Source organism: Gossypium raimondii, chromosome 5, assembly GCF_025698545.1.
Source record: "Gossypium raimondii isolate GPD5lz chromosome 5, ASM2569854v1, whole genome shotgun sequence".
NCBI classification, from domain to species: domain Eukaryota; kingdom Viridiplantae; phylum Streptophyta; class Magnoliopsida; order Malvales; family Malvaceae; genus Gossypium; species Gossypium raimondii.
In genome coordinates this window covers 14,855,969-14,871,896 of record NC_068569.1, presented here as the reverse complement: position 1 = coordinate 14,871,896, position 15,928 = coordinate 14,855,969, and the positions used below count along the sequence as shown (strand labels likewise).

Sequence of the window (15,928 nt, the reverse complement as noted above, 5' to 3'; positions counted from 1 at the left end):
AAAACAAGAACACCAAATAGTAGTATACAAAGATTAAAGAAATCACATCAAATTCTAATCGCGGTAAGAAATATGGATCGTTTACAAATTTAGATTCAATCAGATCAGTTGCCAAAAAAACTGCGGTAGCTTGCTTGAATTTGACATGGAGGAGGGAACTCTGGAGATGGTAATGGGTAAGTTAATCATTTACTGTCATGTTTACATTTGCTTGAAAAGTCTGATAATCTCCTTGGTGTATATATCTACACTATAGTCTATGATGGTATTAATGAAGTTTGAACTGACAGTATGCTTGATGATCTTGGTTCAATTTGTGGACCTCTGTGATTTTTTTTTTTTTTTTTTTTGCTGTGAAATGAACCAATACACATTGTCTGGAAGCCATATGTTTTTTTTCCATTCTCTTATTCCACTTTGCCACCTGTTTTGTGGATTCACTTCAAGGATCAGGAAGAAGACAATTTTGCCAGTGTTTGTTGCTATGGGGGTAAACAATGGAGACCACTCAATTTTTAAGGGAGAATTCGAGGAAGATGGATCTATGGAGAGAGTGATCCTTTCTCTTGAACCTGGTAAATTTCATCAATTAATCTCTTTCCGGCCATTTTTCTTTTCCTGCAAAGTAATTCTTGTCATTGTCAGTTTATATTTCATCGTCGATGACGTGCTATGAGTATTCATTTGAAGAAATTAGCCCCATCACTCTGCTTCTTTTTCCCTCCACAAATGCTATATTTGATGCGTTTACAGGCATCGCCACAATTGAATGAATTATCACACCTCGAATTACACTGACAACTGCTGAGTATTTGGCTTAAGAATGTGGGAAACATGTCTGGTTATATTGACAGATATGAGTTCTTAGGCAGATGCTGTTCGTGAGGTACATATGCTTTATTCATTGGGAGGATATATGGAACACAAATTTGCCAAATTATTTCCATACTGTCAAATGCTAGGGACTTAGAATGCCTAAACTCTGATAAAAATGAAGAATTGATGCTCTGTTGGATTATCATGTTTGGTAATGCAATGCTGGACTTATGTCATTCATCTTGTTTTACATGTGCCTATAGGTATCTGCTGCTCTGAAGAAGTCCCTGGAAGGCGTGGGTATCCTGGTTATATGTATACTGATTTGGCCACTATTTATGAATGTGCGGGGCGTATAGGAGGAAAAGGTTCCATCACCTAAATTCCTATTTTGACCATGCCTAATGATGGTAAGAGGCAACTTGAACACAATTTAGCATTTTCAAGTTTTAACACTGGTTATCTGGCAATAATATTTGGTTAATTATTATTTATGTTAAAAAGTGGCCAACCATGCTGCTGTTATGTTTTTGTTGAAGTGCATGCAGTCTATTTGCATGCTGCAACTTGTGTGCATGCTGCGTTAACAAGTTATCTGTTTTAGTTGCAATGTAATTTAGTTTGGTTGAAAACGAACAAGCTTGATGATAGCTTGATGTGTTTAGGTCGTGAATGATGTGTTTAGTTGGCTTGTTTTAGTGTACAAGCAATGTTTCATAACTTCTAGGCTGATTAGTGGTGTTATTTGTGTTTGGTAAGATGATTGTCTATAAAAATCATGTATTGCTATGATAATGGTAATGAAAATCTGTGTTTTCATTCCTTGCTGCACGTTTGTGAGTGTAATAACCTGAAAATTACTACAGTAAGAAAATAATGTAGTATTCTTGATATAGTAAAAATAAGGAAATAAAGTGAAAAAAAGGAGAAATTTTGAGTTATGTCAACATTGGGAAGTATATTATGGTAAATTATATATTAATTCACGAAAGGACTAAATTGTAAAAGTAAGAAAAGTTTTGTTGTCCAATAGTAAATACTCAAAATTTGAGGGGTTAAAGAGTAAATATGAAAAAGTTGAAGAACCAATAGTGAAAATATTTTAAGGGTAGAATAATCTAGAAACTAAGGAAAGTGGATGAATTAGGACCAAATTGAAAAGGTGAAGAATTTTGAGGGACTAAATCGCAATTTTACTAAATTAAGTGATGACTCAAGGATGGAATTTTATAGATTATAAAGGGCAAAATGATCAATTAGAAGAGAGAGAAATCTAGAAGATAATGATTGTAACAACCCGATCTTGACCCTAATCAGACAAAGTGGTTTCGGGACCACAAATCCGAGTCAAAAAATATTTTAAAATTATTTTTGATATTTGCCGTATGTGAATTACTATGTGTAAAAATTTTGTATAAAAATTTGATCGTTTGAGTGCACAATTTGATAAAAAGGGCTTAATCGCGTAAAATAAAAATTTAAGGGTTAAATTTAAAAGCACCCAATTGTTGTTGTCTTTTAAAAATAAGGGTTATAAATGGAAATTAGGCCATTTAATAGTTAGTGGGCTGCAATGGTCTAAATTACCCTTAAGTTATATGTTTTATAATTAATTAAACTAAGGTTAAAGTAGTCATTAAGTAATTAAAATATATATTAGTTAAAATAACTTAAGAAAAGATGATTTTATCATCTTCTCCAAGCCGAATGTTAAGCAAAAAGAAGCTTAACTATGGCTTTCTAAAGTTCGACCATATCCTTGCTTAATTAAAGGTTCGTTTTTGTTCGGTTTTTGAAATTTTTTACGTTTTTGAGATCGTTGCTTTGTGTACTACAAGATCCATGCTTTAATTTTAGAATTTGGTGTTGATTTTGTGATATGCCATTGATGAATTCTTGAGCTTTGTGATAGTTGATGATGAAATATGAAAGATATGTGAAAGATTAACGTGTTTTGTCTTTGAATTTTTGGTGAAATTGAGTAATTAGGGCTAAATTGTGAAATTAAAATTTTGAGGGACTAAAATGTGAAACAAATGAAATTTGTGGACTTGTATGAGCACTAGGGACATTCGGCCCTTGTATAGTATGGGAAAATTTTGTGTATTTTGTGTTTTATGTAATAGGGACTAAATTGCAAAAAATGTAAATATTAGGGGTAAAATGGTAATTTTCTCATTTATGTGTTTTTGGACTAAATTGAATGTAATAATATTTAATTTATCTCATTTTGAATATATTTAGATCAAGAACCAAAGAAATCGGAGTTAGATCGAGGAAAAGTTAAAGTCGTCGACTAATCGTCCGGTTTCGATTTGACACTGTCCGAGGTAAGTCTATTAGCTATTTAATGTCATAAAAATCAGTATATAGGTATGTATATGTGCTGTATTTTGATGAATTATAATTTAAAATATGTTGGTTGAAATAATTAAAAGTATGAGTGAATTATATGCATTATTGTTACATGTTCGAATCATAGGTATATACTTATATGGTCATTTGAATTTAGTTAAAGTATGAAGGTATATAAGGATATACAATTATTAATGTTATCAAATTTAGTTGGAGTATAAAAGTTTTATATTTTTATATGTACAAGTTTTGAATTTATACATGTATATACAAGTATAAAGTATTGGTTTAATAAAAGGTATATGTGTGTGTGTATGTGTGTGTGTGTGTGTACTTAAGATTCGGAAATAAACATAGGTTTATATTGGTATAAAACTTTGTATTGGATCTATAATATGCAAATATACATGTATATGTCCTTGTATTGAATTGTGTATGCCATTTATACAAGTTTATATGAGGTTCAATTATGCAAATATGCAAATATATATATATATATATATATATATATATATATATTCAGAATGAGTTTAAGTATGAAATTTATATATGTATAAGGGAGGTTCGATTATGTATGTATATTCATGTAAAAATTCTTGAATGGAATTGAAGATATGAAATTATTAGTTTGGAATATCATAAGGTGTTCGAATGCATGATATTAGGTAGTAGGCTTTAATGTATTAAGTTATATATATATATATGTTCGGATGTATAATTAAGTTATTGAGCTGAATTTGATGTCTGAACTTTATATACCTATGTGGATTAAAGATATAGTTTATAAATTATTGAGTTGAATTTTTATGTGGATAATATATACAAATATGAGATATAAATTCTGTGAATTGAGATTTTAGGCTCAGTGCCTATGAGGTTTATTGCCAGTGAAACATTTCAGACTTTACGTCTAGCAGACTTAATGCCGGTGAAATAATTTCAGACTTTACGTCTAGCAGGCTTAATGTCTGTGAAACAATATCAGACTTTACGTCTAGCAGGCTTAATGCCGGTGAAATAATTTCAGACTTTACGTCTAGCAGGCTTAATACCGGTGAAACAATATCAGGCTTTACGTCTAGGAGGCTTAATGCCGGTGAAACATTTCAGACTATATGTCTAGCAGGCTAAGTGTCGGTGTACTGAATCAGGCTTTAAGTCTAGCAGGCTAAGTGCCAGTGAATCTGTTTAAAGAATGTGATTAAGTGTACAGTTATATGATTTTGGTTATCTTTAATTGTTGAGCATATATACCTTCGGCTAAGTGTGTTTAATGAATATGTACATATTCGGTCTATGCATTTGTAAAAATATACATACATGCTTTCGATTTATGCAGTCGATAAATGTATACGTATAAATATTCGGTATATGTATTTGATAAGTATCTACATATGCATTTGAAATGTATACACCTCTATTTATAATTATTTGATGAAGATGAATGCATTTGGTCACATGTATTAGATTTGTATTTGGTTATAAGTTTATTATGAGTATACATACAGTTGGATATGATATGTGTATAACATACATATATGCTCGGTTATATTCATTTGGTTGTAATGTTGTTTGGTATAAATATATATATTCAATTGAATGCATTTCGACAGGTACATATATTTGACTATAAATAAAATGGTATGAGTACAGTAAATGTATAAATATTAATTATATGTGTTAATTGCAATCTCAGTAAATTAAATTAAAAAGTTATATTATTTCTATATATATATATATATTTCATTATGCAATAGACTTACTAAGCTATAAAAGCTTACTTTGTTTGTTTATGTATTTCTGTTTTATATACTTAAAGATCAAGCTTCAAGCTCGGGGATCGTCAGCAAGATCATCACTCTATCTACTGTCTCGGTATTAAACTGTTTAAATTTTAATTATGGCATGTACAGGCTAGATAAATGTTTTGGAAAGTCGTACTTTGATATATTGTATATGAAATTAATAGTCATACGAAAATTAATTATATTCTTATGCTTTAACTGGATTGTAATTTTAAAGAGAAGTTTAAAATTTTACATGTTTAATATTAGACCTAGCAATTTATATGTAACCGTTAAAATTATTGAACTATACTGAATGTCTGTTCTAAGTTCTGTTTTGATTAGTAATGTCTCTTAACCCTAATTCGATGACGGATACTGGTTAGGGGTTTTACAATGATGATGTTGGAGATATTTTATATTAAATAAATAAATATTAATTTATTAATATTTTAATTTAATTTTTAAATTATATTTCATTTTTATTAGTATTTTATTTAGTATATATAAGAAAAGAAAGATGAAAAATCATCCATTCCACCATTTTTCCATGCATTTCACGTTAGAAGAGAAGAGAAGAAAGAAAGTTTTGCTTTCTTTACAATTTGGTCCTCCCACCCAAAATTCACCATTTTCACTTAGAAATCAAAGAAATTTCCATAGCCACCAAGAGAGAAAATTGATAAGGAGACTATGGGGAGCTAGAATATCAAGTTAGATTCAAGAAGTAGAAGCTGGAGAAGAGAGAAAATCAAGTTATAGATTGAAATCAATAGCACAAGGTAAGAATATCAAGATTTTAATATATTTTTAAGTTTGATATTATAGAAAAAGTATGGAAATGATGTTATAGTAGAGTTTTCTTAAATAAAGTCTTATGTTCTTGATATATTAATGAAGGAAAATAAGAGAAAGTGATGGGAAATATTATAGAGAAAGGGAATAAGGGTGTTATAAATTTAGTAATCAACATTTTGCACTAAAACAGTTTTAGACAGCAGCAATAGGTTAACTTTGAAAAATCACCATAAATTGTGAAAATCGAATTATAGTATGAATAAAATATGGAATTAAATATTATTTAGTCTAGTTTCTCATATAAGAAACGGTGTAAGCAATGAAATTGTAAATCATGAGATATAATAAATTTTGTGAGAAAAGGTCAGAATGAATTCGGGTTCCCTGTTCGACTTGGAAAATCATTAAAATTGTACAAAAAAATTATGGGTTATAATTTATATTTTAAAATCCTTAATAAGTCTATTTTCAATATAAACAAACAGGGACATCATACGAATTTTGTACAAAGAGATAATTAATTTTTAGTGAATAGGGATTGGAACTGTCAAGCGGTGAAATAGAGGAAACTTTAAAGAATAAACTGTACTTATTGGCTAAACTAAAATTTTGAAAATTTTATAGTAAGAAGATATATGAGTCTAGTTTTAGATAAAATTAATGGATCTCAATTCAAAGTTACATAGCTCAAGATATAAATAATTTTGTGACTATGACTCAAGTGGACACTTTGAATGAATAAATAAGTAAATAGTGAAATTATAGATAATGTTTCATATAAGCATGTTATATACATTAAGGATGTGGAATGGAGAGGAGGAGGAGGAAAATATATGATTATTCAACTAGTATGAATTTTCATTAAAATGACTAATTTGCATGGTTTAGGTTCAGGGACTAAATTGAATAAAAGTGATATTTTAAGGGTAAATTTATAAAAATGTCAAAAAGTGACCAAATTGAATGAAATGAATTATTTTATTATTTAAATTAATAAATTGAATGAAATATTAATTTAGATCAAGATTGGGTGGAAATTGAGGAAAATAGAAAATTACCAAAATGTCCCTAAATTTTGATATTTCTGCAATTTAGCCTAGTAAGTTCGTGTAACTTAAATTATATTCTTAAATGCTTGAAATGTTTGTTATTGATGTGAATATGATTTGAATGTTAATTGTATGAAAATTGATGAAACATTGATATATTTGATAAAAATGGGAAGAAATCCTGGTTGAATGGAAGAAAAATTCGATGGATCTCTGAAAAGGAAATGACGGTAAAAAGGATCTAGCCCGGACGAGTGATCCTATCCTGATATAGCCCTCCCGAAGAATATGTGGAAAATGCATTTAGCCCGGACGGGTAATCCGAATTAGGGTCTGAATTTAGCTTGGACTGGTAATTTAGATCCAAGCTCATTAGAGAAATTGTCGTTGTAGGGGATTTAGCTTGGACTGGTAATCCCGAAAATACTCTATGAGTTTATATTACAGGGGATTTAGCCTGGACTGGCAATCCCGTTGTAAAGATGAGGTTCGCGGAAGTGTGCTCTCTGAAATGAAAATGTGCGCACATAAATATGAATTGACGGACCTGGATTTGTACATTAAAGTGTACCCCTGAAAATCTATCGAAATTCCGAGAAATTCAACGGATAAATATGGGAAAAAAAAACAAGGGAATGGAAATCATGGTATTAATGAGCTCATCAATCATGGTATATATATTATTGATACATGGAAATTATTGAAATAACTTAAATGTTGAATTTGTACATGTTAGGGGAATAATGCATTGAATGACATATATAAGTTAAATTGATCAACGTTAGCTCATTAATGTTTTAATTTTAATTGGTTTCAAATATGAATGCTACATAAAATGAAAAATCTGATGATTAACTTGTGAACTCTAGTAATGCTCCGTAACCCTATTCCGGTGACAAATTTAGGTTAGGGGTGTTACAGTGAGCTAGTAAATTGTTTCATGCTTCTTGCTGTTTTTGTTCACTGTTCTTCCTTTGCTCAAAAACCCAACAATCTGTAAACCAGATATATAACACATCCTACACCAGATCTTACTGGTTATGCATCGACAGGTGACTGAAACAATATTCATCGTTGTTCTAATAATGGGCGTGGTTTTAGAATCTTTCGTAGCATATGCACAGCATTATATTCTTTGTTGTTATACTGTTCTATTTCACTGACTTTGCTTCCTGCTCCATCTACTGTCAACAGTACTTACTTTTTATCAAATTCAGAAAGCATAATGCAATAGTGTTTAAATATTGTCAATAATGTTGAATTGATATGAACTCAAGTATCTTAATTGAGCTCTAAGTTTCAAAAGGAACTGCCAGTGCATAAGTTTGAACAGTATGTGTAACTATTGATCTTATCTTTATATACTTATTTTCTGAACAGATATACCCACCAATTATTGTACTCCCTTCACTTTCTCGATTACTTATTATCATTCCATCTTGTATGAGAAAAATTGCCTGCTTGTTAATAAGTAGTCACATGAAGTAGAAGATTATGCTGAGGGGATGACTGGTAGAGATCATGCTGATGTGTTTATTTGAACTCTACATAGGTTTCTTTCTAGATTCAGTTCCATTCAACTCTCAATCAAGTTCATGCTTTGTGATTCTTTTAGTTATCAGTAATTTTTTTTCCCTTGAGAACCCAAGTTGCTTTCCCAAGAACATATTTTTGGGTCGTTATTATTGTAATTCAAACCGGCTGCTAAAAGTAAAGTGGTCGGGATTATAGCCCGTCTTTTCCTCGTGAGTTCGCTGGTCAGCACTTTCCAGCATGGTTTGCAATCTCTTATTTTTGTCAACATTGGCAGACACTCATTTATTTACGTGGAAATTTCTTTGGAATTAGTTGTGAATGACATTGCTGATGGATGGGATTGAGAACCAAGACCAAGCTGTCTTGAAGTTAATACTACACGGTTCGTTTATTATGTAAACAATACCAAAAAAAGGTAAGATTCTAAAATAAACGTAGGAACATGTGCAGACAACAAAAAGTTCAAGAGGAAAAAGAACTATACTAATGAGGAGCTACTCTTATCCAAAAATCTAAATTCCTAGTATAATTATGGTGTCATTCTTGAGTCTCGTTTGATTGGAATGAAGGAAACTAATGCCATTTTGAGCTTCGAAATTTCCTCCTGCATAAAGGGCAAGATTTATGTTGCATTAACCACTGTTTAATACAGGAGGTATGAAACATATGGTGACACTGTGGCAAGCTATGGGCTATTTCTCCAGGTGTAAAGTCCTGGAAACAATGAATGATGAATGACGTTTAGTTCCTACACTCGAAAGAAATTTGCAGGAACAAATTGGATAATCACATAGTAGTAAACAACAAAAGAGAAGAGAAAAAAACCTCAAGGCAAATCGAACAAGAGATTCTGTTCCTGAATGAATCCCACACGTTTTGTTCCGTGATTCTCGTCTTCGGAATTTTCACCATTGAATCCTTTGACAATTCATTCCTGATGACTTCGTTGAATGTGGAGTAAAATACACTTACCTAACAAAAAACCAAATACATATTCAAGCATTAAAGTTAAAATGTCCGGTCATTGTTGTTGGATCAATTTCCCACTTTAAACAGCGTTCACAAGAGAAAAAAAAAAGGGGAACCTCTGTATGAAATGATTTTGAGACACGGATTTCACGTGGTCCAAATGCGTTGTGTATTGGCAGACCAGGCCGGAGAACGTAAGAATCTTACCGGTTGTAGGAGATACGTCGTCGATATATCATCGGAACGGCAAATTCTGAGTGAAATTTTGAAGAGATTGATGGAGAAAAAGCTGCCCTTTATGGCTCCAACCATGGCTCCATGAAGACAACCCATCTTTGTTTTCGCCCCAACAAAAGCTCCAGTCAGGGCTCCTAATGTTGCTCCTACTAAACATAAAAAACCCCAAATTCTCATCAGTAATGGAATTCAAGCGAAGATCACTTCACAGTAAAAAGAGGGGTTCTTTGTTTAATTTTGTAAAACAAATTAAGAACTAACCCACTGCAAATAAAAAGATGAAGATTGCATAGGACAGTTTAGTAACAAGTGCTGAAGCTGCTGAGCAGCACAGTCCCCTTGTCTCTTCAACGGGTAAATTACGTGACATGATAAAAGGAGGAGAAAAGCAGATGCAAAGATCCATTGGAAGAATAATATAAGGGTCTTAAGAAGGAAATTTGAGAATGGAAATGGTGTCTAAACAACAGAACATGCAAGGAAGGCACCCCATTTGGAAAGTGGCCGAATTTCACTCTCTGATTTTGTTGTTTGTATTGGCAGGAACAGGTATTGTTTTAACTCAATATATTGTGAAGTGAAGACCGAAGACATTGTTGTTATTGGTCAAAGTCGTGGTCTATAATCTCAAAGCTCAAATTAAACAAAAACAAAATGATGATTGCAGCTTCGAGGTTTTCTCCCTCCATTCATTTATTTTTTAAGTTGAAAATTAAAAGTAGAATTTAAGCTAATTGAAATAAATTTGAATTTGTGTTTACAATAAATTCGTGTAAGCGATGAACAAGTAACATAGCAAAAAATTGAAAAACCGATAAAAAGGAGATTCCATTAATAAGAGACAGTAGTAGAAGACAGAGAAAAACTCTTCAAATTGAAACGCAAAATTCTCTCTATTTTCTGTATTTAGGTCCAACTCATAAACAATTCCCGTGATTCTAAGGTCTCGATACCCACTTACCTTGAATACACTTTAGATACTAATTAATGCAATATATTATTAAATGCTTAGGGTCTAATTAAAAAATAATCTCAAAATTGCTGTCTAAGGAATCAGTTGTATATTTTTATACCTCGTTATCGAGATGAAGATTTTCTTCTTGTCGTGACGACAGCTTCTCGTTGCGACGCCATATCTTCTCTAATTGCAATGCCATATATTTAAAGGAGTTGAGGAGGAGAACAAAATTTGAGTAGAGTATATGCATAGAGGTAATCAAAATTCTCAAAATCTCATTTAACTGACTCTCCAATTATTAAGTATTTGTTAATGTTTATTATATTTGAAAGTTATCATCTTAACTTATAATCATAAATATTTAAAATAAAAATTATTCTAAACTAGAAAATAACAGTAAACAGTGCATCAGTCAAATTTGAAGTTGATCTAACCACTTGTTTAATCCGTAAAAGAAAAAACAAAAGAATATCTATTTGGTTTATGAACATATTGATACCCAAGAAATTGGAGATTGGCAGTAAAGTATTGAGGGTTTAAGAAATCAACAAATCATAAATAATTTTCACTACCAATTTAACTAGCTCTACAGGGTTACGTCTCTTTTAAAATAATCTCTTTTTTAATTTGTGATAATAAAATTATATTTTAATCCCTAAAAATAATAGAAAATTTAACTTAACTTTTTAAAAATTATTAAAATAATAACATTACATTTTTATTATCCTACACAGTTTAATTTTGAGGTACCTAGTGTTTTGTTCGCCGGCTTTTCCGAAATGGGTCTCCACGGTTTCTTTGGGCTTTGGCCCATGGATGGGATTTCTTACAAATGGAAAATGAGGCGATGAAATCAGATGAAACAAAAAAGGCGAAGATATTAAAACGCGTAAGATTGCTTGGTTTAACAACCCATGTAAGCTCCGAAGCGAAACACCAAGCATATCCTTTTCCTCTTCCTCTGCCTCTTCCATTTTTATTTGTTTCCTCTCTCTTTCACCGCACATCCAAGCCAAGCCAAGCAAAGCAAAGCACAGTACAGCACAACACAGTTTGTGGTGACCGGTGAGTGTCGAAAAGGAAAAAAAAAAGAAAAAGAAGGAAAAAGAAAAGTTCAAAGGAATGATACTCGAGACCATCAAGGAGGCAAAAGCAAAGCACCTAACTAATAAAGCAACAGCGTGTAACCAAAACTAGTTTGTTTGCTGGGTGCCTATTTCAGCAAATCATAGCCATCCATTCTGACAAAAAAAAAAAAGCCATTTACTTTTTTTTCTCCAACTCGTCTGTTTTCTTCACTGTCGTCATCTATGGGAATCTGCCAATCTCTCTGCCGTTGCTTCAGCAAATCTCATGAAATCCCAGTGTCGTCCTCTTCTGATTCTCCTCCTCGTCCGTACCAACCATTGACAGTATCAACCTCGGGAGGCCAAAACCCTTCTTTCCCTAAAGCTCCTTCATCTTCCCAGGCTGGAACCATTTTGCTCAAACCTTACGTTGACATCACCTCTCTTTATGATCTTCGCAAAGAGTTGGGGAGAGGTCAATTTGGCATCACTTATCTTTGTATTGAAAAGGCTACGAAACGAGAATACGCCTGCAAGTCCATTTCCAGGCGTAAACTAACCACTGACAAGGACGTTGATGATGTTAGGAGAGAGATTTCGATACTGCAGCATCTAACCGGGCAGCCAAATATTGTGGAGTTCAAAGGTGCTTATGAAGATGCCTGGAATCTGCATTTGGTGATGGAGTTGTGCTCAGGTGGCGAGCTTTTTGATAGGATCACAGCCAAAAGGAGTTATTCAGAACGTCAAGCGTCTTCCATTTGTAGGCAGATTATGAATGTGGTGCATGCCTGTCATTTTATGGGGGTTATGCATAGGGACTTGAAACCTGAGAACTTCTTGATGGTTAGCAAGGATGAGGATTCTCAAATAAAGGCCACTGATTTTGGACTCTCTGTCTTCATTGAGGAAGGTTGGGTTCTATCACTTTGTTACTACTCCATTTCTCTTTTATTTATTATGCTTTTGCTCCTAAAATTCAAGCTTTCTCCATTGAATCTTGGATGATATGTGTTCTCGATCCTTTTGCAATCAAACATGAAATGATCAAGCTTAATCAAAGTCTCAACTGTTTTCAAATTATGTTGTGAATTTTCATTTTTTGTACAAGTGTTTTTAATAGTTTTGCATAGTAAATAAAAAGCTAGAAGCGATTGGAGCTGGAAGCGGGCTCTGCACGTTTTGCTTTCTAGATATAATCATGGGGTCAACCAGACCAAGTCAATGAAGAAAGGGACCGGTCAACCAAGTCAATGATCATTTATTCATTTTTTGGTAAATAGTGAGTTCATACGGCAGAGCAAAAAATAAGGCTAATTAGAAACAGAAACACGTGGTAGGTTGCATCATGATTCATGACTAAACCAGGTGCTTCCCTGTTATATTAACGTCCAAAAGACTATATATATTGCTATGACAGTGAAAGCACTAATTAATCTATATATCAAATTTGGTATATATATATATACGCACTCATGAGGCAATTTCTATCCAATAGTGGTTCAATGATTCATACTGACTGTGATATCATATCAATTCTTGGTGACACCTATGCAGCACTGTTCCTCTTTGATACTTACAAACCAACTAACATGATTTTACTTATTCAGCAGCATGGTTGACAGATTTTCTCAGTAAATAAGGGATTACTACTCTATTTTAGTTCATCTGTAAATCAGATAATGTGATTATGGTTGTTAAGTAGCCGGTTAAGCTAAAAATGTAGTTTCATATTTCTGGATAAACTGGTGGTTATTGCCATTGAACTATCAAAATTGATACAATTAGGATTAAATTTCATAATGAAAAAGAAATAGATGATGGACTAATTGGTGACATCATATGTGTATGTGTTAACCTCTTTGCTCAACTTCACCTTTCTTAATTACTTCTTATGAGTGATATGAGCGAATGATGGATGAAAAAGGTATTGCTACTTGTTTATGTATTAGGTTTTCCAAGTAATCAACTACAAAGCACCTGAATGCTAATTACTTTTTCAGGTAGAATGTATAAGGACCTTGTTGGAAGTCCATATTATGTTGCACCAGAGGTTTTACAGCGGAAATATGGCAAAGAAATAGATGTGTGGAGCGCTGGAGTCATCTTATACATTCTTCTTAGTGGAGTGCCTCCATTTTGGGGTGGTATGGGATCTTTTCTTTTTTGATGATTTCTTCATTAGTCAAAGAGAGACTCAAACTTGTCTGGCTACTTGTTCTCTCAGGCTATCACTTGGTTTGTCTATCACTTTAATATCCTGAGAGAGATTTAAGTAACTTAAACTGCATTTGGTTTGTCTATGGCTTGCTTTTGGTTCTGATATCTTTTCATCTGTTAATGGATACTTGTTGCAGAGACCGAGAAAGAAATCTTTAAAGCAGTTTCAGAAGGTAACCTTGACTTAAAAAGTCAGCCATGGCCAACTATATCTGAAGGTGCAAAGGACCTCATCAGAAAGATGCTAGCTAGGGATCCTAAGAAACGGATTACAGCTGCTCAAGCCCTAGGTAAAGATATATATATCTGAAAATTTTACTAGGCAAATTTCTAGAAAAAAAGAAACAAAAGAATCGGATTGACAACATTAGATGTTGCATTCATCCTTAATGCAGAACATAGTTTGATAATGAGTGAGCCATTATTGTTTTCCATTTTGTGTATTTGAATCAGAACATCCATGGATGAAGGAGGGTGGTGAGGCATCAGATAAACCTATTGATAGTGCTGTTCTTAGCAGGTTGAAGCAGTTCAGAGTAATGAACAAGCTTAAAAAACTTGCCTTGAAGGTATGACCTAATGGTTCTGGTTTTTCACAAATGTGAAACTTCCATATTCAAGAGGTATCAAACTATGTTTCTCGGATAACCATATCAAATGTACATAACATAATGTAGGGCTGTTATATTTGTTCTTTAATTTTCCCTCCAGCTAATACCTTGAAATTTTGATTGCTGGAAGGTGATAGCAGAAAACCTATCATCAGAAGAAGAGAAGAAGGGCTTACAGCAGATGTTCAACAACATCGACACGGATGGAAGTGGTACAATAACACTTGAAGAACTCAGGGATGGATTAGCTCGATTAGGATCTAAGCTAACTGAACCAGAAATAAAGCAGCTTATGGATGCTGTAAGAGTTTCCTTTTTTTTATTGGTTTACATAATGAAACAAAGCTTGAGATGCAAACAATTGCCAACTTCTGAATGTCTAAATTTTATTACCAGGCTGATGTTGACAAGAGTGGAACCATTGATTACATTGAATTTGTCACAGCTACAATGAATCGACATAGGCTCGACAGGGAAGATAACATACGCAAGGCTTTCAACTTCTTCGACAAGGATAGCAATGGGTTAGTGTATTCCACCACTCTTCCTATGACATCTTTGCTTGTTTGACTTTAGTATAATTTTTCCCCCCGCTTTCATTCAGGTTTATCACGAGAGATGAATTAAGACAAGCTATGACTCAGTATGGGATGGGGGATGAGGCTACAATAGATGAAGTCATTGAGGATGTTGATACTGATAAGGTAAAATCTATTTGTTCTAATCCTTCATAAATTTCTTCCTTTCCCAATGGAGTCGGATGAATGAGTGTATATATGATATAGGATGGGAGAATCAATTATGAGGAATTTGTAGCCATGATGAAAAGGGGAACTCAAGATGGGGATGGGATGTAAAAGACAGATGAGAAAGTAACATTGCTGCTGCCACTGCATGTTCCATGAAAAGCTAAAAAGGGGCTTCACCAAATTTAGATCATCTTGTTGGCTACTTCTGGGCTCTTTCTCTTTCCATCTTCAAACACCAATTACGACATGATGATCATCATTCCGAATCCATGTAGTTTTTAGCTTTTGTTTTGTATGTAAATAGAAATGGCATCTCAAATTTCTCAACAGAAGTGGGGGGAAAGGTAAATAAAAGAAAAAGAGTGTGTTTCTCTCCCCCCCAAATCATTTACTCTGTAATAATATTATTTTTCATATGGAGAACCGTGGGTTTCTGAGTTCAGAGATCATATTTATTTTTATTTGAAAACTTTCATACTTGAGAAGAGACAGTTACAGCAGAAGGAGCGGACCATAAGAAGGCCTAATCCAAGCAAAAAGAAGAAAAATAGCACAGGAGCAATAAGAAACCAGAAAACAGGGGGCCAACAGAAGCTGAAGCTCATCTCAATCATGGTGAAGAGGAAAACATGAGCCGCGAGGGGACAAGCCAAACAGCAACATGAAAACGGATTCGAAAGTCAGCCGCCAAAGCTTCAATCGTGAGAATAAGAAGGAAGATAACATCCAAGGCATTCAACCATTCCTGCATGGAAGAGAGTGTTATATACTTTCCCCTA

The 15,928-nt window shown here is 33.1% G+C and overlaps 2 protein-coding genes and 1 long non-coding RNA gene across 4 annotated transcripts; 2 read left to right on the top strand and 1 right to left on the bottom strand.

Annotated features, from left to right (window-relative positions):
• The first annotated feature begins 346 nt into the window (after positions 1-346).
• LOC105769092 (uncharacterized) lies at positions 347-5,272 on the top strand. Its single transcript, XR_008196087.1, has 5 exons — positions 347-575; positions 754-886; positions 1,080-1,226; positions 3,061-3,146; positions 4,991-5,272. It is a non-coding gene; the product is annotated as an uncharacterized LOC105769092 (long non-coding RNA).
• Positions 5,273-8,701: 3,429 nt separating this feature from the next.
• LOC105769091 (NEP1-interacting protein-like 1) lies at positions 8,702-10,106 on the bottom strand. Of its 2 annotated transcripts, none has more exons than XM_052630980.1 (4): positions 9,806-10,106; positions 9,515-9,690; positions 9,164-9,310; positions 8,702-9,052 (listed from the first exon to the last, which is right to left on the bottom strand). In XM_052630980.1, exons 1-4 carry the CDS (start codon positions 9,948-9,950, stop codon positions 8,912-8,914), a joined length of 609 nt encoding a protein of 202 aa, XP_052486940.1. In that variant the 5' UTR covers positions 9,951-10,106; the 3' UTR covers positions 8,702-8,911. The 2 variants fall into 2 exon arrangements, with proteins under 2 accessions (XP_052486940.1, XP_012444963.1); XM_012589509.2 differs by having other exon boundaries at positions 9,515-9,693; positions 9,806-10,104.
• A 1,279-nt stretch (positions 10,107-11,385) lies between these two features.
• On the top strand, positions 11,386-15,591 carry LOC105768938 (calcium-dependent protein kinase 29). Its single transcript, XM_012589233.2, has 8 exons — positions 11,386-12,482; positions 13,573-13,716; positions 13,927-14,079; positions 14,243-14,358; positions 14,531-14,701; positions 14,797-14,924; positions 15,005-15,104; positions 15,186-15,591. Exons 1-8 carry the CDS (start codon positions 11,813-11,815, stop codon positions 15,255-15,257), a joined length of 1,554 nt encoding a protein of 517 aa, XP_012444687.1. The 5' UTR covers positions 11,386-11,812; the 3' UTR covers positions 15,258-15,591.
• Positions 15,592-15,928: the final 337 nt, after the last annotated feature.

Bases quoted from the DNA above. Each gene is read 5' to 3' on its own strand.
- LOC105768938 (XM_012589233.2), top strand. From the start codon at position 11,813: ATGGGAATCTGCCAATCTCTCTGCCGTTGCTTCAGCAAATCTCATGAA. The intron at 12,483-13,572 runs GTTGGGTTCTAT...TTACTTTTTCAG, and splicing joins CTCTGTCTTCATTGAGGAAG to GTAGAATGTATAAGGACCTT. The intron at 14,925-15,004 runs GTTAGTGTATTC...GCTTTCATTCAG, and splicing joins TTCGACAAGGATAGCAATGG to GTTTATCACGAGAGATGAAT.
- LOC105769091 (XM_012589509.2), bottom strand. From the start codon at position 9,950: ATGGATCTTTGCATCTGCTTTTCTCCTCCTTTTATCATGTCACGTAAT. The intron at 9,311-9,514 runs GTAAGATTCTTA...GTTTTTTGTTAG, and splicing joins CGACGTATCTCCTACAACCG to GTAAGTGTATTTTACTCCAC. The intron at 9,053-9,163 runs GTTTTTTTCTCT...CATTGTTTCCAG, and splicing joins CTTGTTCGATTTGCCTTGAG to GACTTTACACCTGGAGAAAT.